The sequence below is a fragment of the Mchenga conophoros genome, linkage group LG19 (genome assembly GCF_057382185.1).
Source record: "Mchenga conophoros isolate Kocher_MC1m ecotype Shallow Benthic linkage group LG19, M_conophoros_male_GT1.1, whole genome shotgun sequence".
NCBI lineage: Eukaryota > Metazoa > Chordata > Actinopteri > Cichliformes > Cichlidae > Mchenga > Mchenga conophoros.
In genome coordinates this window covers 8,000,073-8,023,811 of record NC_140544.1, presented here as the reverse complement: position 1 = coordinate 8,023,811, position 23,739 = coordinate 8,000,073, and the positions used below count along the sequence as shown (strand labels likewise).

The window sequence follows — 23,739 nt, the reverse complement described above, 5'->3', positions numbered from 1 at the left end:
TTTTATTAGCAATCCCATACCAATGCGATCACTGGTATCGATTCTATCAATATTTTTGATCGATCTGCCCAGCTCTATAAAACATGCATTCACTTACCTGAGGGGAAGTTGTTCCTTAGTGCCACGCCAGTGACTCTTTAAAATTTTCTACACTTATTGTATCCCACTATTTGGCACTTGTCAGGTTAAGTAATAGAAAAACATAACATCCCACAAACGCAACTTATGCAAAGTCCCAGAAACAGCTAGAAGACCAACTAGCTTATAGAGCAACTAGATGTAGCTTATTGTTAGCTTAGCATGAACAGTAGAAAGCAAAAACCTGGCTATGGCCAAGCATGAAATTTACCCACAACCTCATTAGTTTTTAAGCTGTGCAACACACTATAGCATAATATACTGCAGTATAACAAGTGCCATTTTAAAGAGTAGCTGTTTAGTAGCCAAGCTAATCTGAATCTGTAAGCACATAATTTCCTTAAAGTAACCTGATTTTCATTATTCTGAAGTGGCTGGTTGAACCTTTTAGCTTAGCTACAAACTCAGCCATCTCCAAGTAAAAATACATTTTAAAAACGAACAACTTGTCATTTAAATATCCCCAAATGATATGTCCACGTGTAGTTAGAAACATGAAGAGTTTGCCAAGTTGGTATTTAATTAGGGAAATTCAATAAGAAACGTGACATTATTCTATTACAAAAAAAGTACAAAGTTTTCTTTGTATAAGCAAAAGGAGAGAGAGCTTGAAAAACACAAGTTTTAATTTTAAAAATCGCATGGCTGAATACTACTGTATTTGGTACAAAAACATGTGAGGCACTTCATTTAAAATCAGCTTAGTGTATCTACAACTTGCTCATAGATCTCTAATAACTGACACCTGAAAAACCGTGTCTGCAGCTATTTACCAAGTCGTCTCTTCACTGCTTAGATTAATTTTATTGACCCATAATCGATGGATGGACTGTTACTAAACAGAAAACAATAAAACCGGACGGATAATGAAATTCTAACAGTGTTTCAGTTTTCTCAGTTCAACTTTGATATAACCTTAATATTTATGTGAATGATGCCACGACTATTACCTGTACTTCACATGCTCATTCATCAATATTTGTCTAATCAATTGCTCTGATTTCTCTGTAGGAATAGACTGGTTCAAGAACAGTTGACACCCAGCAGTGCAGATATCCTAATACACAACACCGTTTTTGATTACCAGCACTGAAATCTCAACTGGGAAGAGCATTTTAAGAGTGCTATATCACTCTTCACTGAGGCAGAAATCATATAGAAATGTTATATAATCTATAACAGTAACAGATCTGCTTAAAATAGTGGCCTGAAATGTATTTTTCTTTTCTGTTAAATATTTTCATTTCAAATCCAACAGTGACATTGAAATGTTACATAATAAAACAGACAGAAAAGAAAAAACAAAAAGTAAATGGTTGTAATTTTTTGCAGTGTTAAAGCTTATCAAGGCCACCAGGTGGATGGGAGTTCCATCAGGTTAATAACAGAAACACTAAACTCAATTCATTATGAATTCATCATTTATTACATTACAGTTTTAGAGAGCAGTTACTAACTCCTAAGGTAAAGCTGATACTTTCTTTTTCTAAGAATAACCAGCAGTTGTTTCCATTCAAAACTGTAAAAAAGCTCAATTTTTCTAATGCCAGAGAAAGCATTTAAAATACATTGTGTCTGAAATTAAGTTGGTGATTTTATAGTCATTTTCTAAAATTTAAGCCACATCACACTGACGAATTATACTTTCATTACTTCTTCCATCCACCTGGTCCCACCTTGGGTAACATACAGTTAAAAATGATAGCAAATATTTGGACAAGAACCTGATACCCACTGAGGGGTAAAGAAAGTCAACATGACAGGACTGCCTGCTGAAAAGTACTTTTTAAATGAAGTGTTTCAGGCAACCCCGGTGAATTTCTTTGAGGTGCTTCAGACTAAACGTGGCTCATTTCTGCAGAGTCCTGCATACAATAACTGTCAGCTTTGCTGTGTACAACTTCATGGCAGGAAACCGGTTTATTTCATCTACTGACCAAAATAGCAGATGTGTAGAAAAACCTAGAAGTGAATTTCACCACTTAACAAACTTTACCAGCAACTGGTTGGTGGCTGGAATAACATCTCACACTGGAACTAACTGGTAACAGTCTAAAGTGCTAATGGTCTTTGCAGCAGATTGACAGGTACTTCTTTGGGTGGATTAGGACGGATGCAGAAGCTCTAACAGGGCTCCAACTGCACCAAAGTAACCCTAAAAACAGCAACAAATGGCACAAGGTGGCAGTTAGAAGTTAGAAGATACTATACATGTGGTCTTTGATGGGAGTAAGGGGTAAACTTACTAACCTCATGGCGAAGGAAGAGTGCCTTGAGCTGACCTTTAGACCAGTAGTCCATGGCATAAGCCAACAGCTTCATAGAGAGGGTGTTCACTCTTAGGAAGTTCCCAACAAACAACACAGTCTCGATGTTCTTTACAAAAAAAAAAAACAACAAGAATAGGAATGTAAACTATTAGTGCCTAAACAACTGATGAGAGACACCAGAGTTTTAGAATAACTGATATCACACTAGAAAAACAAGGGAAATAATGTAACTCATTCATAGCTCAAGGAAAGAAGATCCACAATGCAGTTTACCTCCTCTACGCCTTCATAGCCCTGTACAATGCTGCTTGATCAAGACGGCACAAGGCAGCACCGTAAAGAGGCTGAACGCAAAGAGGAAACAGACAGTAGGAACTGCAGGGGGCAGACTGTTCAACAGAGGAAGACAAAAAAACCTCCTCAAACCTTTTTATAGTTGTGCAACTGGGAACACAAATCCTAATTCCTTGCAGTCTCTGAATGAACAATGAGGTAGATGGTAGCATATATACTCTGTAAGTGTAGCTGATTTGATCATTTAGAGGCTACACAGCATCCTCCATCCATCTAGGTGGCTCACCTGACAGTTTTACATCATATATATCTGCAATCGCGGCATTAAGACTCACAGTGCAACAAATGCACACTTAAGGTGTGGCTGTTACATTGTCATCACTACTAACCTCATTCAGAGCACACATTCTGGTGATGGAGCCGATGTTATTGGTGATGGTGACCAGTGTTGCCCTGGCCAGGTCCTCTTTAGAAACAGACTCCCTCTTATCTTTAGACATCATGTTGCCGAAACTGCCAAAGCAAGGCAAGATTTATGTTTGGAAGGTCGCTCAATTTTAGAAGCTGAGCAATTATAATTCTGCCTTTGACGTACAGCAATACTGAACATCTTATAAACAACACCAAAGCGGACAGAATACGTCAAAGTACATTCGTTTTTAAGACAGATATAGCTAAACATTGAAAGCTGCAGTGATGGATCTGTAATTTAGAGCTTACTTTTTTACTAAATTTCAATTGTGAGATTCAAAATTAAGTAAACTTAGCACAGTCCTGGTTCCTTGAATCATCTACTTATGCTGGAACATATCACAAACAGGGTTGTGATATAAAGAATGAACAAAGGCAGCAGCTTTAAAACGCACCTTGAGGCCACAGCCCAGCCTGGCAGCCCAAACCTCTCATAGTCCCCTCCATAGATGTCTCGCACCAGCTTGTCCACACGCGTGCTCTCCCCCTGAGAAGCCATTTCTAAGGCTTCCTCAAATGTAGAGCAGCCGGTCAGCAGGCAACACAGGCCAAGGAAGGTCCCACCACCAAGGCTGTGAACACATGCAAAGTGACATGTAAGGCGTATGTAAATCAAGACATCTTAGAGTAAAATAAAGTGTTTAGGTTCTGAAATTACAGGGGAAAGACACGTCTATGCATTAGAGACTGCTCATTCAAATACATGAGTTCTTTCCCAGTACAGAGGACAGAGGGCCATTATGTGGAGAAAGAAACAAGCATTCATGAGTCCCTTTCAAAGCCAGCAGACAGAAAAACCACATGTGAAAACAAACTAGAGGGCAGACTACAAAGGATTTTTTTCTCCCTCTACCTAAAGAAAAAAAAAAAAGACTATAATTGACCATTTTAAATGTACGGACTAAATCCAGAACAAATGAATTATTTTTTGTCAAGAAAGCAGTTTGTAATGAAAGTGGAAGGTAACGGGAACGTCACACAAAGGCACCGACTCGACTGGACTGCACCTTCCTGAATCACATTAGTCTGGTGTCACAATGCTCTTCTCTAATTCATCTTCCTCTCTTAGGACCAAGGGCTGAAACTAAAAAAAAAGAAGGATGAAACGTAGGAAAACCCAGCCGGTGCCCATGCTAGTCATGGCCTTTTAGACCTCAAAAGTTGCACTTCACCTAACCTGTAATATCCAAACGTAACCCAAGATTATCAAATTACATTTAATACACAAGTTCGCTTTAAGGTTACTAAATGTAGGCGAATGCTATTTTCCACTTCACTCCTACTCACTTCCCAATAGCACAGAACCTGTTAAGCATCTCATCTGCCATCCAGCTCATCATTACCTGGTCCCAGTGACTCGTTTGTAGTTGTTCTCAGAGTAGACTGCCAGGATACTGACCCCAGACCCTATATTGACCAGCAGCAGAGGATAAGGATTCTCCAGTGTACATGGCTTCTGGACACAGTGGTCTGGGTCTGCAGGATTTTCAAAGTAGTAACACTCTGAGGGACCGCTAGACATCACCGAGTCGAGGTACAGCACCCCCCGAATCAAACAGTCCAGCTCATCCAGCTTGTGAAGCTCCAGGTCAGCCATCTTTGTTTTTCCCCCGAAAGGAGAGAGGGAAAAAAAAGAAGTGGGAGAAGGAGCAGAGATAACATCAGAAAAGTGATGTGGTCTGGAGAATACAGAAGCAGGAAAGTGGATGATGGGGAGGGGATAGGGACAAAGATCAGTGAGCAGGCATTTTTATTATAATATAATAAAAATAATTTAATTTGTCCAATTAAATCAGTTCATTGGAAAGTGAGTATGTGTGTGTGTACATGTTTGCTCAACTTCCAACACATTTGTGCTTAGATGAAGCCAAAAACAGTGCTACAGTTCATGGCTCATCTCATGATCTTTACTGACCCTAGACTGCCAGCCCCACCCAGCAGAAGTAGCATGTTCTCGGTCTCACCAATCTCTCCAGTGTTTCCAATGGATATTGTTTGCGCCGTCTCTATGCTCATCTCATTTGCCTGCCCCCCACCCCTCCTGATCGACCAAGGCAAATAGCTTTTATTCCAATCTATACCCAACGCCCTACAAGATAACCCCCCACCCCCCAAAACAGAGCACAACAGCAGACCCACCATACGGAAATCAGACTCAAACTTGTACGCCCCCCCTCCGGTGGCGCACAGGGTGGTGTGAAGGCTGGAGAAGTGCTTGTCGCGGCCCATCTGCAGGAAGGCTGGGAGGTCGTGCGTGGGAAAGCGAATAAAGTGCAGGTTGCCCTTCCTGCCGCACAGCGTCAGGTCCTGCAGCTCCAGGTGAACGTCCCTGATGCCAGTCTTGCCATAGGCGGTGTTGGAGGTCAGGTAGCGCCGGATGCTCTTCAGATTCTCCACCTCTTCTTGCTCCTCTTCCGCTGTGATGTCTTTGGGCTCAAAGTAAACGAGCTTCACCAGAGTGCCTCCGATGTCCATCCCAAACCAGGGGAATGCTACATTATGTGAGATAACACATGCAAAACTGATGTTCACCCTCGTTTTTGTAAATAAAAATATTTTGCACATTGATGAAAAATACATACATCTACAAATATAAAATATTTATGGTAAATGGCACATATAAAGCTGAGTTTTCAGCGTTCACCCAGATGATGGCAAAGCTGCTTCATCCATAGATGCAACAGTACAGTGTGTACCGCTAACGCCATCTTGTTGCAAAAAGGAAAAAAAAAAGATTCTGGCTATGTGCTGCCACTACAGCCCACCAATAATAAATACATCGGATGCCAAATTAGTCACACATTTGCTATAAACCAAGTACAGTGGAAGGCCAGTGCAAATATACATTTTTTTAATTTATGTGACCAACTGCGGGGTTTTCTTGCCAAACCTATATTATCAACAGCGACTGTCTTTAATGGGGAACGCCTCTGATTTTTTTTTTATTTTTTATTGTAGACATACAGCAGCCCCCTTTTCCCAGTAAATACACCAAGCCCACGCTGCCAACATTAACACATACGCGGCCTCGTTTTCTTCACAGAGTCGTGTCGATGCCTCGTCGCCGACTGGGAAGTCCGCCGGTCGGATGTGGCCCTTCCTGCGGTAGTGGCACTCTCACTGTTGGGCTCGTTTCTGAAATGAACGGGCATCTCCTTGTCGGACCGCGGCTGCTTCGAGGGCGTTTCGTTTTCGTCAATAATATCATCGTCGTCTCGCTGGTGGCCATTGAACGCCATTGAAATGACTAATTAGCTACATATAGGCTGACTGCTCGGTCAAATGAAACCAAATGATTTATGAGGACAATGAATTTTGAAGCTCAACGAGGTAGCTAATTAGGTAGCTAAGTAGCTAACAGTCCTTTGAAAAGGCTGGGCTACATGTCCTTTTTGTGTTCGCTGTCAAGACAGAGGTGGGCGGGGCTAACGTGTTAGTGAAGGACGCAACGACCAATCAAACGGCGACATTGACAGTCGGGAAAACGGTTTATAAAAAGAGGCTGATGTCACTTTTTTTCTTCATAGTATGAAAAACGTGATGTCTGGGAGTAGAAAATAGGTTAAATATACACAAGTCAAACTTTGTATTGTTCTGTTGTCTCTTATTCAAAACTCTTATTTAAATAGCGCAAATTAAAAAAATAGGAAAAAATAAACTTGAACTTTGAAAACTAAAGTAATATATAGAACAAATAACCGTAGTTTTAGTATTCAGTTATATTATAAAATATAAAATATAAAACTAAGACGAAACTAATAAAAAAATAAACTAAAACATTTAAACAACAGACTGAAAAAAGCAAACCAACTGAAACTAAGATGAAATAAAAACAAAGTCAAAACGAAAGGGAAAAAATTACAAATTACATAACTATCTTATATTACAGACACATTGACAGAAGCATAGTTTTAGAGGCATTACTAGTAACACAATTTCATGAAATACAGTAAATATAATGAGACAATCTGAATTTTATTTCATGGCCTATTATGCCTGATTATATGCAACTATTTCCTAAAGGAATTCAGTGGTTACAGTTTAAAAAACAAAAAATAAAACAAAACAAAAACATACATCTTTTCAGAAATTCAAGTTTATTGATGTGAATATAAATTTTAGGAACTTTTACATTTTTACAGATTACATAACCACATGAACTGTAATTATGTCATCACCTCAGCAGCTCAAAAAGGCTCTTAAAAAGTGCAAAAGATTTTCCTTAAAATTTCATTATTGACATAACTATGTACAATAAAACCTCTCAACTTACAGAACAAACCTAAACAGGTTTTTATTTAAAGGAGAAAAATCATCTATTGACGACTTAAATGTTGAATCAAACATTTGCACCATATAAGACAACCTTAGGATTAAATTGTGCCAATTGTTGCAAAAGTAGGTGCCAGTTGCAAAATATAGTTGACATTTTCTAACCGTAAAATAACATTGATTAAATTTAAACACACATTTAGATACATGAAAGCAGAAGAGGACACGTGTCAAACGCCATAGACAAACACCCAGGTTATGATACAACTATCACTGCCATGATACGAAAACACTTACCTGCTGTTTAAAAAAAAAAAAAATTATGCAGGGATTAGCTGACTGACTGCTTGATTGCTGAGTGTTTGTTTTTTTTTATGTTAACAGCACATCAATCTTTCTTAAAATAAGTAATTAGGTATCTATATAGGACTTGGAGAAGGCATTCGACCGTGTCCCTCGGGGTGTCCTGTGGGAGGTGCTGCGGGAGTATGGGGTGTCTGGCCCATTGCTACGGGCCATTCGATCCCTGTACAACCGTTGCAGGAGCTTGGTTCGCAATGCCAGCAGTAAGTCTGACTCGTTCCCGGTGGGTGATGGGCTCCGCCAGGGTTGCCCTTTGTCACCGATTTTGTTCATCATTTTTATGGACAGGATTTCTAGGCGCAGCCAAGTGGCGGAGGGCTTTCACTTTGGTGGCCTCAGAATCTCATCTCTGCTCTTCGCAGATGATGTGGTTCTGTTGGCTTCATCGGGTGAGGGCCTACAGCTCGCACTGGAACGGTTCGCAGCAGAGCGTGAAGCAGCGGGAATGAGGATCAGCACCTCCAAATCTGAGGCCATGGTTCTCAGCCGGAAAAGGGTGGAGTGCCCACTCCGGGTCGGGGACGAGTTCCTGCCCCAAGTGGAGGAGTTCAAGTATCTCGGGGTCTTGTTCGCGAGTGATGGGAGAAGGGAGCCGGAGATCGACAGACGGATTGGGGCTGCAGCTGCAGTGATGCGGGAGCTGCACCGGTCCGTCGTGGTGAAGAGGGAGCTGAGTGTAAAAGCGAAGCTCTCAATTTACCGGTCAATCTACGTCCCTACCCTCACCTATGGCCATGAGCTGTGGGTAGTGACCGAAAGAACGAGATCGCGGATACAAGCGGCAGGATTGAGCTTCCTCCGAAGGGTGGCTGGCCTCTCCCTTAGAGATAGGGTGAGAAGTTCGGCCATCCAGGAGGGGCTCAGAGTAGAGCCGCTGCTCCTCCACATCGAAAGGAGCCAGCTGAGGTGGTTCGGGCATCTGACAAGGATGCCCCCTGGGCGCCTCCTGGGTGAGGTGTTCCAGGCATGTCCCACCGGGAGTAGGCCCCGGGGCAGACCCAGGACACACTGGAGAGATTATATCTCTCGGCTGGCCTGGGAACGCCTTGGTGTTCCCCCGGATAAACTGGAGGAGGTGGCTGGGGAGAGGGAGGTCTGGGCCTCTCTGCTTAGGCTGCTACCCCCGCGACCCGGCCTCGGATAAAGCGGATGAAGATGGATGGTATCTATATAGCACATATATATATATAAATATTTACAAATAAATACATTTAAAGCCATATTTCCCCACTATGAATAGGGGAAAACAAAGAATTTACACTGTGGTGAACTACTGGTACTCCTGCCTCCACAGTCCCCAGCAAGCCAAACTCAGGTCCTTGATTCATTAACTCGTGCTGGATGACAGCCAACAGTCTTATCTAGCTTGTCAGAGAACATGCAAACAATGATTAATACACGCCTTTAAAAAAAACACACATTTGCATCGCACAAGTGCATAAATAACCTGAGATTGTAACCCAGTTCTATGAAGTGACCCGACTAGAATAGTAAGGGTAGACTTAGTTTTTGTTCCCTATAGTCAACCTCACTCAATAATAAAGACATAAAATGTCAAACTTAAGAGCAGAATGGTCATTAGTGACGTGATCAAAGGTCTGCAGAGCCAGCTGTAATTACTGTAGGTAATTATTAAACTGCTGCCTCATGCCAACCCATGGCAGTGATTTCATTAAGGCACCTAAAATCCTTTTCAAAAGCCTTAAAGTCTAATCTTCTCTTTCATTCCAGGTATTATATCCCCTTATTTGTTAAACCTCCACACCATCAGCATTGCACAGGCACCCACTCCTGCAGCGGCCAGAATGTACTTTGCGTTAGGTGATTGGCTGAGACAGGTCCACGGAGCTGAAGTATCTGCTAGCTCTTCTCCTGCTTTGAAGGTGGTGTTTAAACTCCCAGAATCAGCAGCAGCATGTGGGAATGACGGTGGTGCCGAGGAGATTTCTTTGGCCGTTTCACTATTGACGTCTAGGTTAGGGATAGATGGCTCACCGGACGCATGTATCACCAGCTCCTGTGTTTCAAAGCTTTGACACGGCGACTCAAACTGGTTCTCCTCAGGTTCGTTATGGTTGAGATTAGCGAAGCCGGTCTCCTGGCATGGCAGTGGCGTGACTGTAGTAACTGTGGAGTCGAAAGAGGACACGTCATCCGGTGGAGCTTCACTTATTTCCAGACGCTCAGTGTTGCCCGAGTAGGGCTGCGGCTCTGAGCTGGACGCGAGGATGGTAGGACTGGGTTGATTTTGCGGTTGGATGCTGACGAGTTGCCCTGGCTTGCTCAGACAAACATCATCATTAAGAGAGGCCTCCATCACTGGAGTACCAGGCCTGGGGGAGGCTTCAGCTGCAGTTTCAACAATCTGGGGGGGAAATTCATAACAGAGGTCAATTTTATTGCCAAACTGCAATTTTTCAATGTCCTAACTTTCAGGTATGTGTAAAAGCTTATAGGTTCGTTAAAAGCACCTATATGGAGGTCTGGTAATAACACTAATACATACTACTGTCAAAAATGCTAACTTAAGTTTCCATTAAATATATTACATGTCATACAGGAGAACTTTTATACCGGATTTTCTCACTTGTACACGTTTAATTGTATTCTAGAATATTTTCCTCTCTGACATTTTGAATGAACTCATCATTACCAAAAGTTTACAAATAAATGTGCAGGATGGGTTTTATGAAAAGATGCCTTGTGAAAGATTAGGCCTATAAGACTGCTAGAAATTGTTTTTGTGTGTGTGCCTTCCAGTTTTTTTGTATACCCTGCAGTAATGTGAGCATGTGGCTTAATGGCACACGTCCAGTGGTGTTATGCCCTTCCAGTGACTGTCAGCTGGAGACTTTTACTCGCCAGAAAATACAGTAATGTCCCAACAAAGGTCGAACTAGCAAGGCCCTTTAAAAAATTACACATTTTTCAACATACTTTTTAGGGTTCAAGGATATACACAATATACAGTAGTTGGATCATTAAAAAAAGTTACTTACTTACAAAAAGAAGAAAAGGCTACAATCGTACTACAATACTATTAGCAAAGGTTATTTTTGTATGTATTTGGAAACAATTGTAGCAACCCTTTGCATGTTCTCTGTCCACAGATTACTGTTCTTAGTATAATTAATTTAATGTAACTTTATATTTATAGAAATGAAATTTCTCTAGAAAAGAGAGAAAAAAAATGCCGAGTATACCACCCAAAGAAACCACAGAGGTAAAGCTTCTCATTTTGAACGAAATGCTGCCTAAGGTGGTTTAAGCACCAAGCTAAGTTAAGTGAATATCAGACAGCACTGTTGCAGGAGGTGCCATTATTCAAGTCTTAAAATGATCATATTTTAGTAATCACCTGTGTAGAAGGAGGCCCAGAAATCTCTTCAGGCTGTGAGACAGCATCAGGATTTTTGTTCAATGGAGGAGTGCTGTCCTGGACCGGAGGCTTCTCTGGGGTCCTTGTGTAGAAAGAGGGTCCATCAGTCACATCAGAGTTGATCTGGGCTTCAGGTGGACTCTCTGGCTCCTTGTTCTTTTTGGTAATCCTGCTTCTGAGAGGATCGGCTTCATGGTGTTCAGTTGGATGTGGTGGTGGAGGAGTGGTTTCCCTGTTGACAGTAATGGCACCATCTCCAGAGCCCACCTGAGCTCCAGCAGCAATATTTTGGATATCTGATTCAGAGTTTTCCTCTGGCTCCTTGCGAAAATTAATTCCTCTCTCTGTGGATGTCACCCGAATGCGTGTGGTCTTGGGGGAAGCAGGAGGTGTTGATGGAGGATGTGCCACTTCAATCTGTGTTGACTTTGGAGGCTCAGGGACAGGCTCAGGTGGGGAAACAACTTTGGGACCTGGGTCTGCAGCACTCTGGGGGGTTTGTGGCAGTGTTGGAATTTTCGGAGAGGGTGGGGCCTGGATAGCTGGCTCTGGGGGAGCTGGAGGAGCTGAAGGAGCTGCAGGAGCTACAGCTGGCAGAGCTAGAGCATCCCGACTGTTATCACCACTCTCTGGAATGGGCAGATGACCGGCAGATGGTGCCGGGTGGACGTGTGCCGTGACAACAGACGTTGGAGAGGAGCTGGGGTTGGAATCTAGGGCAAAGGAAACAGTTCTGCTATTTAAATCTCTCATGACATCCTATCAGTAAATCTCTGTGAAATCCTGAAGGACTACCTAAATGTGAAACTATACAGAAATGAATTTGTCATGAACTCTGCGATGCTGCATATACACATATATATACATTTTCATTTTAAAAATGAAAATGTATATATTTATTCTATATGCAACACGCTCTGCATAGTGTTCTTCAAAAAGGAATCCATTTAAATTGTAACAGTTTTCCAAGCAGTGTTTACAAATGATGAATCCAATTTACTTTAGTCTTGGATCTAAACAAACAGAGTAATGTTTGTTGTATAATAATGTATATATAATCACTTTTCTGAGCGACTGTAAACATGTTTGGGTTGAAACATATTTGCATTATCTGCACAAGCTGTTTATGTTTCGGAGAAGGTTGAGTTCAAACTGTCATTTCCAGCACGCTGAGTAATCCAACAAACCAGGACATAAAAAAAAAATAATAATCTGGTCTAGATTAGCAAAAACACAGGATGTATTACAGCATGTCATTACTTATTTGATAAAAATGGTGCCAACAATGGAGAAATTGCTTGTGAAAACATTTTGCAGAAATAACTTCTATTACTTTCTGTATGACTATCAGTCTCTCACATTGTTCTTCCACCCTTCTTCACAGCGTCACTTCAGTTTACTGCGGTTTGCAGGCATTCAACTTTTCAGTTTTCTACTTGTCAATAGGTGTTTTCACTGAAGAACTTCAGAAATGACTTTGAACCGTTCCCATACTGTTGGACAGGAACAGGATCATTGCTGATGTCTTTCCTCTGGGGAACTGGTTACATACCTGAATGCTTCAGATTTAAAAATGGCCTTTATCAACTGCTTTTGTAGAGGTTTTCACACTTGCTACTTAGTAATTCACACATTACCTCTGCTCTATAGCTTAGTTTTTGTTATATAAATACTGACAAGTGTGCTTTGTCATGTCAAAAGTGTGTACCAAGACTGTATCCGTTACTGCTTGCATAAACTTCAACACTATCATGTACGGTGCTGGGTAAATTATTTGGCAACTTACTGTTAACATCTGTTAGAGCGTTGTATTCTGCTCTGATGTCCGCTGCAATGGTTCTCTTCTCACATGCCTCAAGCGCCTCAATGAACTGCTCGGGCCAGTTTTCTCTTCTTTTCAGGCAGTCCAAAAGAAGCATCATGCCTTGATAATTCCCACTTGTCTCAGTTTTTGCCTCAATGACGTCCTAAGATTTGTTAAAAAATAGATCAAGTGAGAAAACAAACTCAGTTTAATAGATAACAGACAAATCATCAGTAGTTTAGTCTTTAAAATATGCCTTTACCAGTGCTAATGCCCTTTACTGTTCGGTTACCAATAAACAACCAACCAATCAACCACAAAGCTAATTTAATCAGTGACACTAGTGTGTTTACCAAAACAACAAATGTAATTTTTACAGTGAGAGTCGTGCAAGGAATAGCAAAATAGTTTGAGGCCTTTTTTGGGGTTGCCTAACTAACAAGGCTTGTACTGCTCAATGTGTTTCCATAGGAGCATTAAATAGTCATTAAAGACAGCAAATAATAGGTTGGTTTAAATGAACACTTTCTGATTTAAATAAAGAAATGCAGGCTACTGTATTTAAACACAGTTCACATGTAGCTATACAACATGGTAATATACAGAAAAGAAGGTATCAGACTGAGTATACTTGGGGTGCATCTAAACAGAACAACAAAATTCTTAGTCTGAGAGCTTTCTGAAACATACCCTGTCGTAAGCAGTCAGGCAAGGCAGATGCATCATTATTTCTCTCGGTTTCACCTTGGAAACGATGATTGCCATATTCCGCCGTATGTATCCATCGTACAGTTTGTCACCGGCGAACGACATCTGGAAAAGTCAAAGGGCAAAAATATTACAAATGTTTACTTTTGTTATCAACTCTCAGATTCTACAGCTATTTACAGCTGCACACCCAGATAAACACTTTACTACATTTCAAAATGTCAGATAACACCATTTTATATTTTATTTTTTTAGCCTCACAACAAATGATGTGTGAAAGTACCCTAAAAGTGAAACCATGAAACCGGATTGAAAAGCACAGTGAGGGGATTCTTTTCCAATGAAAGTGAAAGTGAAAGAGAAAATGCAAGCAAAGGGCAGCAAAGGAGGGAAATTGCTTTTCTTTCATTTAGAAACCTCTTTTTTCCTTTTAGTCTTGACAAAGCCAAAAATCACCTCCCAAAGGGAATAATACACTCGTAGTATCAAGGTTGCAGCCGCCTGGAGTAAGAAGAAAGAAAGCAGGCTCCACTAATCACTGATTAATCATCTGCAGGATTTAATACCTGACTTTCCAATGTGCAGTATTAAGCCCCTGTTCTAAAACACGGTTGCATATTTTTAGGGTCAAATGAAGGCTTGGGATCACTTATTTGTGTTGAATACACTTTAAGCCCTTTCATTTGTTTTTACCTAAACAGCTAGATTAGCATCTGCTATGAGGGGGGAGTCATTTTCACAGAATATCAGTGTCACTGCCAGAGATGGGCAGTAACGCGTTACTGTAATCTGATTACTTTTTTCGAGTAACGAGTAAAGTAAGGGATTACTATTGCAAAAACGGTAATTAGATTACCGTTACTTTCCCGTAGGAACGCTGCGTTACTGCGTTACTAAAACCGTGATTTTTTTGCGAGAATGTCTCATGACAGTGACGTAAGCGAGTGCGCTGTTAGTGACAACAGCTGTGTGCAGATCAACAATGGATCACATATCGATTGTGGGAGAGAGTATGAGCGTGCAGCGTTTAAAGCGTGGAAGTACTGACCTTACTTTGAGTTTGATTCCATAAAAAGTGACAAAAACATTAGTGTCCATCGTGCGTAGGAAGAAAACTTCCCTAAACTTCCAAACAAGCACCGAGTGCGCAACGACGTAATGGGAAACTCACAGAGAAACTCGCGGATTCTTCAACTGACCGCGGCACACCTGCACCAGGGTAAACCTCCGCCTACCGCAGTCCTGCTTTGCAGGTGAAAATAGAGCAACAGGACCGCTAGTCTTTGACTTTATTTATTTTCTGCTGTGTTTTACTTGCATCTATTTGAAAGAGTGAGTGTAAACACAAGAAATATTTTATTTTATGTGCTGGAATGTGCAGAAAATAGGTTTACATGTTAAACTAATTTATTCAAGTCAGAGAATGTTGCATATAATTAAATTTTTGCTTGATGCATAAAGTTAAAAGATTAAAACTAATAAAACAAGTTTTAAAAAGAGACTTTTCCATTTGATTACATTTTGTATGATGGATTATGTAGAAAAAGTAGAATTGGGCTGAAAGATCTATCGCTTTATCACCTCTTCAGGTTGTAAATCGTGTTTTTAAAAAGTAACTAAGTAATTAATTACTTTTGAAAATAAGTAATCAGTAAAGTAACGGGATTACTTTTTGTGGAAGTAATCGGTAATTAGTTACTGATTACTTTTTTCAAGTAACTTGACCAACACTGGTCACTGCTAGCTTTAAAAAAATAAAAAAAAAGATATGGGACTCTAAAGTTCTGAATAAATGTGGGACATCAGCAAAAGCAGTCTGCCTGTGGCTCAAAACGGAAGTGATGTCAGGGGGAGCAAACAAAGAGCAAAGTCTTCCTGGCTGTCTTAATAGCCCACAGAGGACATAGTTTACCTGACAGGTAGACAAAGTGTTGAACCTTAAGATTAAACAGGAAGAAGTTTTGAGAGTGTGCATTATTTCCAAGCTGGCGTCTAAGTATAAAGCGAGGAAAGATTGTAGATTAACAAGACAAGGAAGGACACAAAAATGCACCTTGACACAAGGACAGATTCTGAACAGCTGAGCCCAATGAATGACCTCTAATGTGGCAGGTCATTTCTTGCCAATATCCAAGTCTCAGGATCAAGTTTCATAGACAGTTCTGGTCCAGTAAGATATTACCACCGCAGCTATTTTAGTCCAATAAAAACTCTCAAGACAAAAAGAGGTCACAAGAAAGAAAGAAAGACATTGAGACGTTTGTTGGGTAATAACTGCTCCAACCCGTTTTGGAGGAAAACACCCAAAGAAGGTCAGGAAGGAGGAAATAGGGTGCACACAAACTACACGTACGACCGCGTGTCAGCTACTGCAATATCACGTTAAACTTTCAAATCTACTTTGGGGGTCAAACAATTCGCGACACGAAGTTTGCAAATAAATTTAAAAAGGCTACACAGCCACATCACACAGAAAGGACTGACACCTGCCTGTAAATGATCGAAACCTGTCTGAAATAACCGAGTATGTGCTAACTAAATGGAAATAACAGTCAACTGCTGCCAACAAGAAATTAGATAGACACGACACTCTCCAGCTAAAATGAATTGCTAACATTAGAGCTAAAACATCGTGTTGAGCAGCACGATTAATTTAGCTTCATAAATCGTAATGTTACATAATGTAGTGCTCACCTTTACTTTTTCGTGTCCCTGCAGCTCGTCACTCCCTTTCTACAGCAATTCCTGCACTCAGTAAAAACCTGCGTCCTCTTCGTCTTCTCACACACACATCTGCTCAGCGGTTTCCCCCCACGAGGGCTCCCTCCTGCTCTCCTATTGGAAAACAGCGCCATCAATCAAATATTGGGCCAATAGAAACTGCAATGAAGATGTAATGAAGGCGTGGCTTGCTTATACTTGACCCTAACCCTGACCTTTCTTCTGCTGTGATGGACGGCAGCCGTATTACATTGGATCTCGATTTCTGGTTTACATCTGTCCCTAATCCTTGATCCTAATCTGTGCACTCACTCACACACACACGCTGCTGTTTTCAATAGCATTTTAAAGCTGCTGCTGAATAGGGTCCAGCGTGTGGCAAGGAGAAAGCCATTGTTAACAGAAAACCATAAGAAGCCCCGTTTGCAGTATGCCATAAGCCATGTGGAAGAAGCTGCTCTGGTCAGACGAGACCAAAATGGAACTTTTTGGCCATAATGCAAATGCTATGTGTGGCAGAAAACTAACACTGCACATCACTCTGAACACACCATCCCCACTGTCAAATATGGTGGTGGCAGCATCATGCTCTCGGGGTGCTTCTCTTCAGCAGGGACAGGGAAGCTGGTCAGAGTTGATGGGAAGATGGATGGAGCCAAATACAGGGCAGTCTTGGAAGAAAACCTCTTGGAGTCTGCAAAAGACTTGAGACTGGGACAGAGCTCACCTTCCAGCAGGACAACGACCCTAAACATAAAGCCAGGGCAACAATGGAATGGTTTAAAACAAAACATATCCATGTGTTAGACTGGCCCAGTCAAAGTCCAGATCTAAATCCAATCGAGAATCTGTGGCAAGATCTGAAAACTGCTGTTCACAAACGCTGTCCATCTAATCTGACTGAGCTGGAGCTGTTTTGCAAAGAAGAATGGGCAAAGATTTCAGTCTGTAGATGTGCAAAGCTGGTAGAGACATACACTAAAAGACTGGCAGCTGTAACTGCAGCAAAAGGTGGTTCTACAAAGTATTGACTAAGGGGGCTGAATAATTACGCACACCCCACTTTGCAGTTATTTATTTGTAAAAAAAAAGTTTGGGATCATGTATGATTTTCGTTCCACTTCTCACGTGTGCACCACTTTGTGTTGGTCTTTCACGTGGAATTCCAATAACATTGATTCATGTTTGTGGCTGTAATGTGACAAAATGTGGAAAAGCTCAAGGGGGCCGAATACTTTTGCAAGCCACTGTACATATCAGAAATGGTCTCAGTGGAAGGGTGGCCTTCAAAAAGCCATTTTAAGGTAAGAAAACAGGGAGAGGCAGAGTTATTACAAATTACACAAGAACTGGACTGAAATTCAGTGGCAACAGATTTATGGAATGAATCAATATTGGATTTTTAAAAATTCAAATCATTGTCAGTGTGTATGCAGGAGGTTGGAGAGTGGTACAACAGTCAGCGTTGTACCATGTAAAACATGCTGGCGACTCTGTTATAGTTTGGGGCGGTATTTTAGTCAGTGGTGTTGGGGATCTTGCCAAAATTAATGGCATTTAATTACCACTGGATTTGGATCCACATACAATACTATCTTGAAAACATCCAACTGGCAACAATTTAATAAAAGCATACGATACAATAAAAACACAAGAGCATGAACCTCAGCATTACTGAAGCAGTGTGGGATCCTCTTGATAGAGAACAGAACAAAAGCAGCCAAAATCCAATGAAGAGCTTTGAATGCCCTTTAAGAAGCCCGGAGAAACATTTCTAAACACTCAAGCTCGTTAGAATTGCACAAACTCTGCTTTTGTCCTATTTTTCTAGAGGCTAAAGCTAAAGCGGAGAGAAAGCTTTCACTTGTTTTGCTACATGCAGGGCAATGAACTGCTGAAAGAGCTGCAGTTGCAATAATCCATTTTCTTGAGTGAGTTTGAAGTCCATTGTTGCACCTATACCTGCACTTTTATAGTTATATCTCAGCTAAATAAACTGTAGTTCTCACACTATTTTCACACCAAACTTAAGTTTGTCAAAGGATAATAAGAAAGTGAAAGCAGCAAACAGGTTTGTTAGAGTCATAAAAAATAAAACAGTTTTAGCACAGAAGAAGCAAAATCAAAGCAAGTCAAACTTAAATCTTGGCATATGCTTATTTTAAACCAGAAGGTGGAGCTAGTTGCTCACTCTCAGAGGCTTACTGCTTATTTAAGGTCCCGAGGGATGTGTTTAAAGATAAGGTCGCCCTTAGCGTGACAGTATCGTGTCATGAACATGTTTCTCTGTGTTAAAAACATTAAAAGTGATACAAATTACCGGAGGAATTTGAACATTTGTAACATTAACTAGTTTATAAGACACTTACTGCACTACAACAAAGGTTTTATAGTATAAATGTTTTAAAACTGCAGTAAGTGAAAGTACATTCCACAGATGATGCTTCATTGTAACTGCGCTCGCAGCTTTGAGTTGATATCTCTCAAAGTACGTGAGGAAAAAAAACGTTTCGTTGTCTTGGCACATTCATTTCCTGCAAATATATATTAACTTTTTTTCAGTTTTCCTTATTAAACTGCAACTACAGGAACTCCAGCTTTCTAATTTCACACATTACGATTAGTTTTCTCTCCACAGGGGGAATCATTACTCTGCCAGTGAAACACTATTCTATTGTCTTCCACTACTCTCAGGGGAACTTTGTCAAGTCTGGAGTCACAAATGTAATTTCTCTCAGCATGGGGTCAGAGGTCACACATTTATTTTAAAACCTGGAATAACAGTTTTTTGTTGTTGTTTTTGTATCCACTCGGGGGCAGTCGAAATAAACTGTGAACACGAGACAAGAAAAAGACTGAAAATATCTGCTTGTTACAATCAGAAGAATGAGAAATGTGTGTATAAAGAACCTTGAAGCTGCAATGACACATTTCACATTATCATTAGAAAATGGATTTCCTTCTGTTGTTTCTTCCTCCTCATTTACACTATATATAACCCAGGGTTATGGGTGGAAATATTCAATAAGTCAAATCCAAGTCAAATGTACAGATCATTCATTCCAAGCAGAAAATATAAAATTACAGTTTTGGAAAGTCCAGCTGAGAAAGCAATTATTATTTTTCTTTTGCAGAAACATTTGCAGATGTTCGTGGGATCACTGTCCTGTTGCATGGCCTCACATTTGACTCCAGAAGATGAGATTCTTACTTTGTACTAATCACTGTATGATTTGTGTAGCATCAGTGGGTGGAGCCAGCCTGTGATGTCTTTCAGTACATTCCTTTTAGATGTTTCTGCAAATGTGGTGGCGCTCTTTGTCTGTTCATCGCTATTTAAAGTGTTCGTTTTGAACTACTGGACTGTGAATGAAAAAACAGGTCACAGCCAGGCAATCCCAGGAGAGACAAAGAGAGGCTGAAACACAGTTGTGTTCAATCAGCTGGAGCATGAAGAAATCCAGATGTGTTGTATGAAATTGAGACAGGTTATTATTATAATTAGACAATACTCCTCCTCACTTTGGGCCTAGAGAGCATGGTTTAGCATGAAAAATATCTATGAAAGCAAATTGGATGTTTCATTCCTTTGTAATCCTTTTAATCCTCTGTTAATGACTCACAAATAATCTAAAGTAGTGAAAATCACCTCCTTAAAAGCCTAACTGTTTGGTAACATGTAGGATTATAATTGTGAAAAATCTGGTATTTACTGTAAGAAATTTACTGTTTTATTGGACAAACCCTCCGTAGCAGGAGGAGGACACAGAAAGGCAAATAAAGCCACAGTATGAGCCCAAGGCAACATCACCAGCCCATCACAGTTGAATAGGGGGGCAGCATGTACATCTAAATAAAAGAGAAGGACTGTACTCTTGTCACAGCCCCTTGGCTGTTAAAAAAAAACAAACACAAAGTACAGCATCTTGCATGACAGGCATGTTGAAAAGAATGGCTATGTCAGACTTCAGTCATTGAGACTGAAAAATGAAGCTAAAGCGAATGAAGCTGCAAATGACAACTTACTGCTCCAGCATGTCAACAATGAAGGTTCAAAATGTGTCATCAGAGACCAGAGGGTGAAATCACAGTGGCTCTGTCCATTTTACATGAAATATATGATTCCATGTAAAAAAAAAAAAAAAAAAAAAAATGGGGGCAATATACCCCCCACAAAAAAGCCCAAGAAGACAAAAATTCAAGTCATAACGTTAAAGGTTTCACAGAATTAACCTTTAAGGACCATTCCTGACTTCCTAAGCCTTGGAGATGATGAACCTGGGGTGAACCCTTGTGGCTCTGTGGAGCCATAATTAGACAACTGCAGGATTAGCCCCACATGGAAAAGAGCCAAGAAATCTGTGAACCAGGTTAATGACTACGGTTTCTTTTTTGTTCAAATACAGCTGCATCCTTCAGAGGGGACAAGGAAACAGGAAGGAGGCAGACGTGGCTTTTTGCTGAGAACTCCAACCTGATTATCCACTAAGTGGTTAGAGATTATGAATGCCTTAACCGTATGTGCTTCTGATCTGCATCCTGAAAAGCTCAGACATGCACTTACATCACCAGGGTCATAAGTTGGATCTCTGCTATAAAAGAGAGACATAAAGGCAAATTGTTACATAAACAAAAATGGTTATGCAGTTAGTTGGGGCAGAAAATGCCCCGGTGAAAAACTGATCCCCCTTAATAAAGCCACATGGACATTAAATCCTAGCCAAATCAACAATAGGAAAAAAAAGGAGCATAATGCGATCAGCAGATTTGTAAGCATTAGATAAATGTAATGTTGTAAAGGCCAAACTGTAGCCCTGCATGAAATGATTGGCTATGAGTCAGCGGACTAAAATCGTCATTACCTGGATCGTTAGGTTGAGTTCTGCTGACTGTAGGGAGCGCTGCAATCACAACTGAAATGTTTAATCAAACAAGCATGAAGGAATATAAAAGTAAATGTAAAAACTGTCAAATAAACTCTAATTTTCATGTTCTTCTTTTTTGTCCCTTTACAAACTGTTTTCTAAATTACTCCTGTTGGCCCAAATAATGAGCCATAAATCGTAGCTGTAATGAAAAAAATTGTTGTTGTTTTTTCATTTCTTAGGGTCTGGGGAGCATTACAGTGAACTTTACCACCCTGCTGCTTGTTTACTAAAATATAAATGTCCTGGGCAGTGTTTTTATTCTAGGATTAAATGAAAATCTGCTATTACCCTCAGAGATGTTGGAACTGCCTGCCAGATGTGATGCAACACTAGCCTCGTTTTAAAAGAGTCCTGTAAAGCCACTGATAAGGCTGATAAGGCTCTCTCTCCTTCTCTTTTTCAGATCGATAGATAGATCAAGGGTGTCAAACCTAAGGCCCGGGGGCCGGAACTGGTTCGGCAAATACTCCAATCCAGCCCAACTGGTTCAAAATATGATAAGGGGACTTTGGACTTTCAACTGTATTTTCATAGGTTTTGCAGCTTTTCCTACTAAAAAAGACCTGTCCAATCATATTCATATGAATTTAGTAATAAATAATTGGTTAAATGATAAAAAAACATAGGTCAAAAAAAAAAAAGGAAAAAGAAAAGAAGGAAAGCAAGCAAGAAACTTTCTGTGAATTAGAAAAGAAGTTTCTGGCCAGTAAGAAATCACATGTTTTTCTGTAATCATACACATTTATTACTTACAATTTCAATTCTTTATCATGTAGGAAAACTGTAATGAACAGTGCATCCTGTAACTATTCACAGCATTGTACTTGTTCCATATTTTGTCATGTCACAGCCTTTTTGTATTAAATTCATTTTTCACCTAAACATTCTATACACAGTACCCCATAATAACAAAGTGCAAAATGTTTACTTGAAATTCTCAAAAATGTATTAAAATTAAACTGACTAGAGTGATTGGACATGATTTGCAAAAGCACTCACATGTCTATATAAGGCACCATAGTTGACAATGCGTGTTAGAGCACAAGCCCAGCCATGAGGTCCAAGGAATGCTCTTTAGACCTCAGAGACAGGAATGCACTGAGAAACAGATCTGGGGGAAAACTTCTGCTGCACTGAGGATCCCAATAATGACCTCGTTGGCCTCCATGATCTGCAAATGGAAGACATTTACAACCACCTGGACTCTTACGTGGCAGCCTGGGCAACCTGAGGAATCAGGGTAGAATCAGGCTTCAATCAATCCACCAATTGGGCTTGTTTGGTATAGTGGCCAGTCCTCAATAAAAGGCATACGACAGCCAGCCACATGTTTGACAAAGGAACCCGCTTTGAATTTCTGCTAATAATGCCCTTTGTATGGATTGATAACATCTGAAGCGGGTGGGCAAAGGACACCTGAAAGCCTCTGAGACTACGGGAAACAAAATTCTCTGGGGTGATGAAACAAAGATTTACGTTTTTTTGCTTGAATGCCAAGTGTCACATCTGGAGTAAACCAGCCAGTGCTCATAACCTGGCATCACTACAGTGAAGCATGGTGAGGGCAGCATTATACTGGGGGGAAAAGTAATGCAGCAATGTACAGAGACATCCTATATGATAACGTGCTCCAGGACTTCAACGGGACAACAACCCCAAGCACACAGTCAAGATAACAAAAAAGTGGTTTGGGGAGCACTCTGTGAGCGCCCCGCCAGAGCCCAGACTTACATCTCATTTGTAACACTCAAGCATGAACAACATTTACTCTATGAAAAGGTCCCATATTTTACAATAATGATTACTTTGAGTGCATTAGATTAAGTAGTTTACATAGGTTTAAGCAGTAGTTAATTAGTAAAATCTTATAAAACATACACCCTTTAATTAACACAGGAGAAAAAAGAATTTACATAAAATGAGGGAATAATGCTGCACATATCTCTATCAAAACTGACTGACTGACAAAAAAAGGTCTGTTATTTGGTTTAGTATCCTAGGATGTTGAAAACCCCTAAAAATAAAGTGAATATAAAACCAAATGACCCAGGGGCAGACATTAGGAGACATGGTCTACTGCCAATGAATAAATTATGTGCAAGAGCACAAGCATACTGAAGAGCTTTAGAGGCTCATTTTTTTCCCTCTTCAACCTGTAACCTTTCTTTTCACTCAGGCAGACTAAAATGTCAAATTTGCCGGGGCGTTGGAGCCACAGGCGGCCTCTGCTTTACTGGTAAACACACAGATGACTAAAAGCAGGTTTCTTTTCACAACCACTCAAAGGTTAGACTGTTGACGCAACTGATGTGGGTTAATGGTGGTGCTGGTGACCACCTGACTATCCACATCCATCTCTACTAAGCTGTAATAATCTGTCAAGAAATTCTA

The 23,739-nt window shown here is 40.5% G+C and overlaps 2 protein-coding genes across 2 annotated transcripts; both read right to left on the bottom strand.

The window, feature by feature from the left end:
- Nucleotides 1-637: 637 nt before the first annotated feature.
- Nucleotides 638-6,590, bottom strand: pank2 (pantothenate kinase 2). Its single transcript, XM_085257781.1, has 7 exons — nucleotides 6,196-6,590; nucleotides 5,313-5,665; nucleotides 4,517-4,770; nucleotides 3,569-3,745; nucleotides 3,092-3,215; nucleotides 2,389-2,514; nucleotides 638-2,293 (listed from the first exon to the last, which is right to left on the bottom strand). Exons 1-7 carry the CDS (start codon nucleotides 6,410-6,412, stop codon nucleotides 2,243-2,245), a joined length of 1,302 nt encoding a protein of 433 aa, XP_085113907.1. The 5' UTR covers nucleotides 6,413-6,590; the 3' UTR covers nucleotides 638-2,242.
- A 661-nt stretch (nucleotides 6,591-7,251) lies between these two features.
- mavs (mitochondrial antiviral signaling protein) lies at nucleotides 7,252-16,487 on the bottom strand. The gene is made up of 5 exons (XM_085257780.1): nucleotides 16,394-16,487; nucleotides 13,682-13,804; nucleotides 12,974-13,154; nucleotides 11,167-11,900; nucleotides 7,252-10,173 (listed from the first exon to the last, which is right to left on the bottom strand). Exons 2-5 carry the CDS (start codon nucleotides 13,802-13,804, stop codon nucleotides 9,553-9,555), a joined length of 1,659 nt encoding a protein of 552 aa, XP_085113906.1. The 5' UTR covers nucleotides 16,394-16,487; the 3' UTR covers nucleotides 7,252-9,552.
- Between the last annotated feature and the right edge of the window lie 7,252 nt (nucleotides 16,488-23,739).